We start from the raw sequence: 12730 nt of genomic DNA, 5'->3' as shown, positions 1-12730 counted from the left end.
ACGCCAATCACAGTGCGTGACGTCATTTGTGGTTAGCCATGGCCATTAGTAAACAACGCTTGCACAGTTGGAGCGGTGGCTGGGCAACTGACTGCCGTGCGACGCTTTGTAGGTTCGATTCCTGCACGACCCAACTCTTTGTGTTATACATAGATTGTTGTTCTGTTTGGATGCCATGTGTATGTGAAATTCTATGTTTGTAAACGCACCCACGACACAGGAGAAAACCCTAATGTGGGGCGACGTTTTTAAAGAAAAACTTTTGTCAACATTATAGTTTAAATAGGCTAGTTTCCTACTAGTCAAATTCAATACTTTTTTCGAAATGTCAAAAAGAATATTTTCTATGAACTTTGTATGAAATACTCTATTAACACGTCATAAGTTTTTGACGTCAAATTGCTAGAAATTTAGCTAGAAAAAATCGAAAATTAAGTAGTTCATCAAATTTATGAATGAGAGTGTGATTATTTTTGAATATTTTATTGTATTGAAAAATTGTAATAATTTATTTTTGACCCAGTCATCATCCCTATTGGATGTCTCACGTAAGATTTTATATTGCAGATCCAGTGGTAGTAAAAAGAATTTCTCAAATATGTCGTCGCAGTATTCTCCCAAAGAGGGTACGGTGCCCGGGACGCCGCCCGGGTCCCCGGGCCTACAGTCCGCGGGCCCCGGCGGGGGGCCCACCGGCTCCGGTGTAGTCAAACGTTATGACAACATCGTCAAATCGCCAGAGGACAAGAGGAACTATAGGTAAATATGATTATCTAAAAAATTGTATGTATGTATCTAAAAAAAAAACATTTCCGTGCGTTTAGGCGTTTTTGCTATACCTATTATTGGAAGCAAGTAGACAGCTCACGCATAGGACCCATTTAGTATGTATTTTAGTTTTAAGTAAAATTTCCGTAGTGCTTGGCGACTGGGCTTCTCCCAGTTGTGCAGTCTCTTTTGTACCTTAAGGCTTAATCTGTCTCCTGCATTAAATTCACCGAGGGAAGTGGAAACTATCGTTTTCTTTTTTTTCTCCTCTAATAACATCTTCTGATTTATTTCGTTACGGGATCCAAGACAGTCATTTATTTCCCTGGGACGCGCCGGACTTCAGTGTTCCGGTGTTTTCATGGTTGTATCTACTGTAGATCCTGGCTAACAGGAGTTGCAGCGGTATGGGATGTTGTGGCGGGTTTGTCCCTTTATCAGTTTCTAAAAAGAAAGGATGTATGAAAGCAGATTTACGAAAGAAGTGTACAAGGCGAATATGTATGGTGCCGTCGGTAGAGGGCGCCCCAGACGGACATAGAGCGACCAGATTGGCGATATATTAAAAAACGGCCAAATTAAGAGTACCTTTAACCGACGAGCATGCATGAAAAGACTGATGACTGTTGATGAAGCGAAAGAAGTGTTGGCCCTGGCAATTGGCAATCTCCTATTATCCAACAACCCTTAGATTACTTACCTCCAAAAGGCCAGCAACGCGCTTGTGACGCCTCTGGTATTTTGAGCGTCCGTGGGCGTCAGCGATTGCTTACCATCAGGTGATCAAAGTCAAAGTCAAAGCATTTATATCAATTAATCCTAAATAAGACATTTTGCGACTGCTGGACAAGCGGTCTCGGGTTCGATTGCCGGGTTGGACAAGTATTGCTGGGCTTTTTTCTGCCACCCCACAGCTTCTTTTACGAACGAAATTGCGCCTTACTTACTAACAAATAAAGTTAATTTTCAGAGGTCTAGTAGTTCAGTTACTGATTTTTTTCTGCGTCACCCCACAGCTTCTTTTACGAACGAAATTGCGCCTTATTTACTAACAAATAAAGTTAATTTTCAGAGGTCTAGTAGTTCAGTTACTGATTTTTTTCTGCGTCACCCCACAGCTTCTTTTACGAACGAAATTGCGCCTTACTTACTAACAAATAAAGTTAATTTTCAGAGGTCTAGTAGTTCAGTTACTGTTTTTTTTCTGCGTCACCCCACAGCTTCTTTTACGAACGAAATTGCGCCTTACTTACTAACAAATAAAGTTTATTTTCAGAGGTCTAGTGTTGTCGAACCGTTTACGAGTGATGTTGGTGAGCGACTTGAGTACAGACAAATCAGCAGCAGCCTTAGATGTTAATGTCGGTGAGTATATTGTCATATGGGGTAGGCAGAAATACCAGTGATCAGATATTCGGATGCATATTTGCCTAAAGTTTATTTTTGGTTAGAAAGTTATGGAAGCGGCTTCTTAAAACATATTTTTTGCAATAAATCTCGGTTAATTATTATGTTATCGGCTTACCCACGTAACTGTTTGACGAGGAACTCGACTAGTTTCAAGCCATGCTAGAGGCTCATATTCATGAGTAGCCGCGAGACACGACGCGGCGATTGTTGCGCTGCTACACAGTCGTGTAAGCCGATAACATAATAATTGATTTAGTATGTCTCACGAAAGTTATAATAAAATTCTATAAACGTATTGAATTTGACTAGTTGGAAACTACCGTATTATACTAGCAATTATAACTTGAGACGGGATATTTACCATGTTTATTTATGTCTATGAGTTTCCGATATTTCGGCACTGTTGCAAGCGCCATGACGCATCCCGTCTCAAGTTCTAATAATAGTGTTAGTAACCATGTTAGTTTGAAAACTTATACCGTATTATACATTTTTCTTTCAGGATACCTAAGCGACCCTGACGAGTTGCCCGGTCTAGCGCATTTCTGCGAACACATGCTGTTTCTGGGGACCAAGAAATATCCGGAGGTAATGTCTTTTTGGAGTAGACTAGACAGAGAGTGTGCGGGGTAATTGGGAATCCTTTCCATTATCGAACCACAAGACAATCGGCGAGACGTCACCGCTTCATGGTAGATATCCCACCCACTCGCACGAAGCGCTTCGCTTCAAGCTTCCTTGTGCGAACTGCTAGGGAGTGGAACTCCTTGCCGGAGTCTGTGTTTCTTGATGGGTATAACCTGGGTGTCTTCAAAGCCCGAGTGAATAGGTTGCTTATGGGCAGACGTGCTCCATCGTAGGCCGCATCATCACTTACCATCAGGTGAGATAGCGGCCATCGACCCATCAAATGTAAAAAAGACATGATTTGGATATAACTGCCTCGTTGGTCGAGTGGTCGCAAGTGCGGCTGCCGGACAAGGGGTCTCGGGTTAGATTCCCGGGTCGGGCAAAGTATTACTGGGGTGGGCTTCTTTCGGTTTTTCGAAATTTGAAAATTTCGCAGTGGTAGCACGATGTCTCTAATTGTGCCCAGTATTTGGTAATAACTAGGCTCACCTTTTATTACATGGGACTTATAATACAAATAGTGAAAAGTGGGTGTACATTGTATAGCGCCATTATGTGTCGCAATGTGCACTTCTACCTACCCTGCTTGCCAAGTTGCTGAAGATACTTAATTTTTTTAAACGTTGCCCCACACTAGGATTTTCTCCTGTGTCGTGGGTGCGTTTACAAACATACAAGTTCACATACACATGACACCCAGACCCGGAACAACAATTTGTGGATCACACAAAGACTTGCTCTGTAAACCCGCTACACGTTGCACGGCAGCCAGTTGCCCAGCCACCGCGCCAACCGTGCAGTCTAATATTAATTAAGTAACTTTTACTATAAGTTGTTGCGGAAACTAAGTACTTTTATTATAACTTTTTTTTACTATGGAATCTCATCGACATAAATAAACATGGTAAATATCCCGTCTCAAGTTCTAATGTTAGTGTTAGTGACCATGTCAGTTAAAAAACCTGTATTTTTATGGAATCTCATCGACATAAATAAACATGGTAAATATCCCGTCTCAAGTTCTAATGTCGTCTACTAGGAGAATGAATACAACAAGTTTTTGGCCGAGCACGGGGGCTCGTCCAACGCGTCCACCTCGTCCGACCACACCACGTACTACTTCGACGTACTGCCCGAACATCTGCACAAGGCTTTGGATATGTAAGTATATATATAATTCTTCTGTACGTGTGTATGTCACTGAACTTCTCTTAAACGACTGGACCGATTTTGATGAATTTTTTTGTGTGTGTTCAAGGGGATCTGAAAATGGTTTAGATTCCGCTGGACAATGTTTTTTTAATTCATTTTTAATTAATTAGTAGTTGTTGATTTTGGAATGTTTTACATTGGATACGACAGACGGCGCTACCATCGCAGTGTCAAATATTAATGACGTTAGATATTGTCATAACATTTGAATAATAATTTTCATCAAAATGGTCCAGAATGTTTTAGCTTACGAGTATTAAAAAAAGTTTAAAATTTTCAAATTAAAGACGTGTAGACAGGACAACGTTTGTCGGGTCCGCTAGTGTGAGTATATTTTTTTTATAAACGAGCAGACGTAGCTCCTGGGGCCTTAGTCTGCTAGTGTGCAGTGCGAGAGGGACGAAGCTATGTAGGTTGTATAGCTCCGTCCCCCTCGCACTGCTCAGTAATCGACCATTCTGACACAATTGTAATAGCAGACTAAGGCCCCTGATGGTAAGCAATCGCCCGCCGCCCATGGACACTTGAAACACTAAAGGCGTTACAAGAACTAGGACGCCCTCAACCGACGGCCCCATTTATTGGTAAGATAGTATAAGTGAGGGAGAGCCATGGTTCGGCTCGAATGGGCCGGCTCGACCGGAGTGATACCACGGCCGAGCAGAAAACCGACGTGAAACAACGCCTCCGTTGTGTGAGGCTACCGGAGGCCCAATTAATCCCCTTCCCAATCTTCCCAATCCCCGATTCCCCAACAACCCTTAAATTCCTAACCCCCAAAAGGCCCGCAACGCACTTGTAACGCCTCTGGTGTTTCAAGTGTCCATTTTTTCTGTATGTCGAAAATTTTTCAGTAGTACCACGGCGTTTGGAATTGTACCTATTATATTGCAATAGGCTCACCCCCTATTACATGGGACTTATAACACAAATGGTGAAAAGTGCGTGTACATTGTACAGTGAGTGGCATTACGTGTCATAACGTGCACAGTGCCGGCGTTAGGGTCCCCCTAGGGCGTGGTGGGGCGATGGTCCAGGGCGACAAATTCTGGGGGACGCCGATGGGATCTGCAAAAAACTAACACTTGATATTGCTGCCCTCAAGTGGGCGCCACAATATTTTCGCCCGGGGTATCAGTGGCCCTTACGCCGGCACTGAACGTGCACCTCTGCCTACCCCTTCGGGGATAAAAGACGTGTCATAATTTGTCTCCAGTTTCGCCCAATTCTTCATATCCCCGTTATTCACGGAGTCGGCGACGGGTCGCGAACTGAGCGCTGTGCACTTGGAACATGAGAAGAACACATCCTCAGATACTTGGAGATTGGACCAGCTCAACAAGAGTACTGCTTCCCCTACACATCCCTTCCATAAGTTCGGTACAGGTGAGTCTGAAAGAAAGAAAGAAATTGTTCTCACATAGTTGAAGTAATCGAAACAATGTAACCAAGTATTGTATTGTGAATCTGATTGAAAAAGAGTAACCTATGGAGTTTCTTGCTCGTTCTTCTACATAGGAATCTACACTTTGGAACGAGCAAATAGCTTCACTAGAGGACTGACTGACAGACAGACGTTATTAATATTATTATATTTGCTTTGACGTTCAAAAGTGCCTTCCCGGTCTATTTGAAATAAATGATTTTGACTTTGACTTTGAAAGAAAAATAGTTTATTTGCATCAATTACAACAGTGTTTGACATAAAAGTCAAAGCATTTATTTCAATGAATACTAAATTAGGCACTTTTGTAACGTCAAATTGATTTGCCCGTCAGTCAGTCTGTCTGTAAGTGAAGCTAGGCATAAATAATTGACTAGCCATTTCTGCGCGGTTTCCCCCGCTCTGCTCGGCTCCTATTGGTCATAGCGTGATGTTTTATAGCCTATAGCCTTCCTCGATGAGTTTCCGATCTTTCTAGTGATTGTATACAAATACAGTTTTTGTTTGTCAATCAATAATCATCAATCATGAATTCATCATAACTTTCGTGAGACATACTAAATTAATTATTATGTTATCGGTTTACTCACGTAACTGTTTGACGAGGAACTCGACTAGTTTCAAGCCATGCTAAAGGCTCATATTCATGAGTAGCATTCTGCGACACAACGCGGCGATTGTTGCGCTGCTACTGTTAGCAGTAACTGCTAATGTTAGTACTGTTAGCCGATAACATAATAATTAATGAATTTATCAATCAAGCATTAATCAATATATCAATCAAGCATTAATCGATCTATCAATCAAGCAATAATCAACCTATAAATCAAGCAACAAGCAATCTATCAATCAAGCATTAATTAAGCTATCAATCAAGCTATCAATCAAGCAATAATCAATCTATAAATCAGGCAACAATCAATCTGTCAACCAAGCAATAATCATTCTATAAATCAAGCAACAATCAATCTGTCAACCAAGCAATAATCAATCTATCAAGCAAGCATTAATCAATCAATCTGTCAATCAAGCATTAATCAATCTATCAATCAAGCATTAATCAATCTATCGATCTATTGACAGGTAACAGGGAGACCCTAGAGACGATCCCGAAATCAAAAGGCATAGACGTCAGGAAGGAATTGCTGAAGTTTCATGAGAAGTGGTATTCAGCTAACATTATGACGCTCGTCGTTTTGGGCAAAGGTAATTTATTGATTATTGTATTCGAGCAGACGTATCACCTGATGGTAAGCCATCACCGCCGCCCATGGACACTTGAAACACCAGAGGCGTTACAAGTGCGTTGCCGGCTTTTTGGGGGTTAGGAATTTAAGGGTTGTTGTTCGGGAATCGGAGATTGGGAAGATTGGGAAGGGGGGAATTGGGCCTCCGGTAACCTCACTCACACAACGAAACACAATGCAAGCGTTGTTTCACGTCGGTTTTCTGCTCGGTCGTGGTATCACTCCGGTCGAGCCGGCCCAGCAGTGCCGAAGCATGGCTCTCCCACACTTAAAACATTAATTTATTCCTTTTACAGAATCACTAGATGATTTAGAAGCGATAGTGGTGCCACTATTCTCCGAAGTCCAAGACACGTCAGTCACTCCCCCCTCCTGGCCGGAACATCCGTTTCCGCCGGAATTGAGAAGGAAACGAGCGTACTGTCTTCCGGTCAAAGATCTCCGGTCGTTGTCTATAGACTTCCCCATACCGGATACCAGGAAACATTATAAAAGTGGGGTAAGTGTAATTATATATTATACTAGCTACTTCCGCGCGGTTTCACCCGCTCTGCTCGGTTCCTATTGATCGTAGCGTGATAATTTATAGCCTATAACCTTCCTCGATAAATGCGCTATCCAACACAAAAAGAATTATTCAAATCGGACCAGTAGTTCCTGAGATTAGCGCGTTCAAACAAACAAACAAACTCTTCAGCTTTATTATATTAGTATAGATATACATACTAGCTTCTGCCCGCGACTTCGTCAGCGGGAAATTAAAAAAATTAGGGTTGTACTACCCCTAACATTTAGGGGATGAAAAATAGATGTTGGCCTATTCTCATAGATACCGGATAAGCACAAAAAATGTATTCAAAATCGGTTAAGCCGTTTTGGAGGAGTATGGCAACGAAAACTGTGACACGAGAATTTTATATATTAGATAACGCCACGCCTTTAACCCCCGAACGGATAGGCAGAGGTGCACATTATGGCACATAATGCCAATGTACACCCAATGTTCACAATTTATGTTATAAGTCCCATGTAATAGGTGGTGAGCCTATTGCCATATACCGGGCACGTTTTCAGACTGCGTGCTACTACTGAAAAAAAATCGAAAAACCGAAAAAAGCCCAGTAATACTTTGTCCGACTCGGGAATCGAACCCGAGATTACTTGCCCAACAGTTGCATTTGCAACCACTCTGCCAACGAGGCAGTCTAATGTGTAAAATACTAATGTTATAAATAAGCAAGTTTGTGAGATTGTGTGTTTTTTTATGGTATAATCCGGTAAACGAGCAGACAGATCACCTGATGGTAAGCAATCGTCGCCGCCCATGGACACTTGAAACACCACCACGTACAAGTGCGTTGCCGGCCTTTTGGAAGTTAGGAATTTGAACAACTCTTGAGTTGAGGTTACTGGAGACCCAATTACTCGCCTTCCCAATCTTCCCAATCCCCGATTCCCCAACAACCCTTAAATTCCTAACCCCAAAAGGCCGGCAACGCACTTGTAACGTCTCTGGCGTTTCAAGTGTCCATGGGCGGCGGTTATTGCTTACCATCAGGTGATACGTCTGGTCGTTTACCGGTGTATACCATAAAAAACACTCACAATCTCACTAACTTGCCCATTTATAACATTAGTATTTATATCGTTTATAAAAAAGAAAAAGTAAAATGTTATATATCTTATTATTAGAACTTATGACGGGATATTTACCATGTTTATTAATTTTGATGGGTTTCCGAATGAATTTCCAAAAGTTTAGTGACCATGTCAGTTTAAAAACTGTTATATATCTTTTGCAGCCCGGGCACTATTTATCCCACCTGCTAGGACATGAGGGTCCAGGCAGTCTACTGTCAGCTCTAAAGGAACGGGGATGGTGCAATAGGTATGTAACGTTCAAAGAAACGTCCCTTTTCTAAAGGTCAGCAACGGACTAGTAACTCCTCTAGTGTTCCGGGTGTGATCCGGAGCTGCGGACTACCTAGCGGGTTTACCGGGCGTCCGGCTCGAAAAGCAGGAGTAGGAACGGGGTGGTTTTTAGTCAGTAAGAGTCTGACACTCCCTCTCGCTTCGCCCAAGGCGGGAGAAGTCAATGGATGATTTTCCCAAATCAAAAAAAAAAAAATATAGAGTTTCGGGTGTACCTAAATTCCTTAAATAGGCTAGTTTCCTACTAGTCAAATTCAATACTTTTTTCGAAACGTCAAAAACGATATTTTCTATGAACTTTGTATGAAATACTCTATTATGACGTCATCAGATTTTGACGTCAAATAGCAGACTTATTTCTAGAAATTTAGCTAGAAAAAATCGAAAATTAAGTAGTTCATCAAAGTTTATGAATGAGAATGTGATTATTTTTGAATATTTTATTGTATTGTAAAAGTTGTAATAATTTATTTTTGACCCAGTCATCATCCATATTCTTATTATTTTACCTTTTAATAATAATATTGTCCACAGTTTAGTAGGAGGTACTCGTATCGGCGCGAGAGGGTTCGGCTTCTTCGGAGTGCAAGTGGACCTCACGGAGGACGGAGTCACTCACATTGATGACATCATCAAATTGGTGTTTCAGGTATATGGATTGTAGATAATTGAAGTCAAAGTCAAAGTCAAAATTATTTATTTCAAATAGACCAGGAAGACACTTTTGAACGTCAAAGCAAATATAATAATAATATTAATAACGTATGTCTGTCGGTCAGTCCTCTAGTGAAGCTATTTGCTCGTTCCAAAGTGTAGATTCCTATGGATAAGAACGAGCAAGAAACTCCATAGGTTACTCTTTTTCAATCAGGTTCACAATACGTGTCTAACACAGACTCTGTGATACTACTGAGATATTTTCGAAAAGCCGAACCAAGCCCAGTAATACTTTGTCCTACCCATAAACAGACCGGAGCTGCGGACTACCTAGCAGGTTTATCGGGGCTCCGGCTCGAAAAGCAGGAGTAGGAACGGAGTGGTTTTTCGTCAGTAAGAGTCTGACACTCCCTCTCGCCTCGCTCAATCTGAAAGAAGTTATTGGATGATTTTCCACCCTTAAAAGTACCAACGATCTACCTGTCACACTCACACACCTAAGACCTATTTGCTCTCGTGTGGCGCGTCGCGTTCCGTAAGGCCTCAAAGAGCCATCAGACCACCACAGATGGGGCCCAGTAGGGCTGATGCCTGATCCGGAGCTGCGGACTACCTAGCGGGTTTACCGGGGCTCCGGCTCGAAAAGCAGGAGAAGGAACAGGGTGGGTTTTAGTCAGTAAGAGTCTGACACTCCCTCTCGCTTTGCCCAAGGCAGAAGAAGCTATAGGATGATTTAACCCCTCAAAAAAAAAAAAAGAAACAGACCTATTTGCTCTGATGATGATGATGAAATATTTGTTCCACAGTACATATCGATGTTGAAGGCTGAGGGTCCGAAGCGCTGGGTGTGGGAGGAGCAGAGAGACCTGATGGCGCTGGAGTTCCGTTTCAAGGACGCCATGGAACCGCGAGGAGTTGTTACTGGACATGTCCATCTGTTGCAGGTTTGTTTTTTATATATAAAAACTAAAGTAACCGTCACGAGAAGCTATAAATTATGTAAACAAACATCTTTTACTAAGTAAACATTTTATACTGCGAGATAATAATAACTTGAACATATTCAATCGACATGAAATATAGACGGGTTATATGAAAGTAACAACCTATTCAATTTATTCGAATTATATTTTAACAACGCAAAGCGCTATCGTTTGTGTTTCTTGGTACCGGAACGCGTCCGTCGCAGGGATTGTAAACTATCGGGACGCCATTTTGAAATAAACAGTCATTCGAGTTTCGAATGCTTACGAGTTTGTTTCATTGCTTTGCATATATCGCGGATCTGGTTGTTATTGTTAATTTTGTTATTGTTTCGTTATCACTTTTTACTTTTACGTTGTGAACTCCTGAACACTTGTTTACAAAATTTATAGCTTCTCGTGACGGGGACTTTAGCTACAAAGTGAAAGTCAAAGCATTGTACGGTACGGGTTGAGTGTTAGAAATCAAACACGATGAATGCTGAGAATACACTGGTTTATTAATCTAAAGACATTGGATTATATAGGATTATGATTACATACAAGTACATAGTATAGTGCCTATACCTCACAGCATTTATTTCAATTAATCCTAAATTAGGCACTTTTGAAACGTCAAATTGAATTGTCCGTCAGTCCGTCCGTCAGTGAAGCTAGGCGCTCGCTCATTACTTTCGCGCGGTTTCACCCGTTCTGCTCGGTTCTTATTGGTTATATCGTGATGTTTAATAGCCTATAGCTTTCCTCCATAAATACACTATCCAACACAAAAAGAATTATTCAATTCGGACCAGTAGTTCCTGAGATTAGCGCGTTCAAACAAACTCTTCAGCTTTATAATATTAGCTTAGATATGGGTTACGTAACTTTTTGAGGATGATCGATTGATTTCGAGGTATATCGGGTCCCATAAAATTTTCGAGATAAGTAGTTGATTAGATATTTTTTTTATGATTGACTAGCTAACCCAGCGAACTTTGTACGGCCTCAAACATAATTTTTCTCACCTTTTAAGAAAGAAAGAGAAAAATTCTAATGTGGGGCAAATTTTCAAAATAAAACATTTTCAGTGTGTTTTCAGTACATAATAATGAAATGATGATTTCAGGAGTTTCCAATGGAAGATGTTCTATGTGCCTACTACGTGATGACCGAATGGAAACCGGAGTTGATAGAGAACCTACTGTCTCTGCTCACCCCCGAAAACGTACGCGTCGGGATCGTTGCCAAGTTAGTATTAGGGGTGATTTTCAAAAAAAAAACACAAAAGTTTTTTTTATATCTTGACGCCTTTAATCCCCCAAAGCTCTAGCCTCTAGCCTCTTTTAGCCCTTCTGCCTACCCCAGAAGTGCACAATATTATGGCACATAATGCTACTGTACACCCACATTTCACAATTTATGTTGTAAGTCCCATGTAATAGGTGGTGAGCCTATTGCCATATACTGGACACATTTCCAGACTCCGTTCTACTGCTGCGAAATTTTCGAAAACCCGAAAAAAGAAGAAAAATAAGTTTTTGACGTCAAATAGCAGACTTATTTATAGAAATTTAGCTAGAAAAATCGAAAATTATGTAGTTCATCAAATTTATGAATGAGAGTGTGATTATTTTTGAATATTTTAATGTATTGAAAAGTTGTAATCATTTATTTTTGACCCAGTCATCATCAGTGACAAGCGTGAGGTTATGTATGTATGTATAGTTTTTTATTTATAAAAACCCATGTTTCAGGGTATTCGGTGACAAATGTACGATGACGGAACCCTGGTATGGTACCAAATACTTACAGGAAGACATCGAAGACGCTAAGATACAGGTAAACACATATATTTTTTTACATTTAATGGGTCGACGTTTGGCCGCTATCTCGCCTGATGGTAAGTGATGATGCGGCCTACGATGGAGCACGTCTGCCCATAAGCAACCTATTCACTCGGGCTTTGAAGACACCCAGGTTATACCCATCAGGAAACACAGACTCCGGCAAGGAGTTCCACTCCCTAGCAGTTCGCACAAGGAAGCTTGAAGCGAAGCGAATACATTATTTTATACGATTACATATCATCTGATTTGTCCACTTACCCCCTCCACAATCCCCGATTCTCCAATATCCCTTAAATTCCTAACCCCTCAAAAGGTCGGCAACGCACTTGTAACTCCTCTCACAAATATATTTTAGTCAGAATATTTTTTTTATGGAATAAGCTAGTAAACGAGCAGACGGATCACCTGATGGTAAGCAATCGCCGCCGCCCATGAACACCTGAAACACCAGAGGCTTTACAAATACGTTGCTGGCCTTTTGGGGGTTAGGAATTTAGGGGTTTTTGGGGAATCGGGGATTGGGAAGGGGGTAATTGGGCCTCCGGTAACCTCACTTACACAACACAAGCGTTGTTTCACGTCGGTTTTCTGTGAGGCCGTGGTATCACTCCGGTCGAG

General features: G+C 41.4%; 1 protein-coding gene across 1 annotated transcript in view; it reads left to right on the top strand.

Moving 5' to 3' along the window:
- The window catches only part of LOC118278737 (insulin-degrading enzyme), a 63555-nt gene that overhangs the window by 1112 nt on the left and 49713 nt on the right, over nt 1-12730 (top strand). The window contains exons 2-13 of the mRNA XM_050703839.1: nt 568-759; nt 2045-2133; nt 2681-2766; nt 3848-3969; nt 5237-5406; nt 6548-6670; nt 7008-7210; nt 8514-8599; nt 9178-9292; nt 10107-10244; nt 11392-11513; nt 12020-12104. Coding sequence (XP_050559796.1) covers nt 599-759; nt 2045-2133; nt 2681-2766; nt 3848-3969; nt 5237-5406; nt 6548-6670; nt 7008-7210; nt 8514-8599; nt 9178-9292; nt 10107-10244; nt 11392-11513; nt 12020-12104 — 1500 coding nt within the window. The 5' untranslated portion in view covers nt 568-598. The remainder of the gene's footprint in view (nt 1-567; nt 760-2044; nt 2134-2680; nt 2767-3847; nt 3970-5236; nt 5407-6547; nt 6671-7007; nt 7211-8513; nt 8600-9177; nt 9293-10106; nt 10245-11391; nt 11514-12019; nt 12105-12730) is intronic.

Source organism: Spodoptera frugiperda, chromosome 24, assembly GCF_023101765.2.
Source record: "Spodoptera frugiperda isolate SF20-4 chromosome 24, AGI-APGP_CSIRO_Sfru_2.0, whole genome shotgun sequence".
Taxonomy (NCBI): Eukaryota; Metazoa; Arthropoda; class Insecta; order Lepidoptera; family Noctuidae; genus Spodoptera; species Spodoptera frugiperda.
The sequence above is the reverse complement of the archived record's forward strand: the minus strand, read 5'-3'. Positions and strand labels throughout refer to the sequence as shown.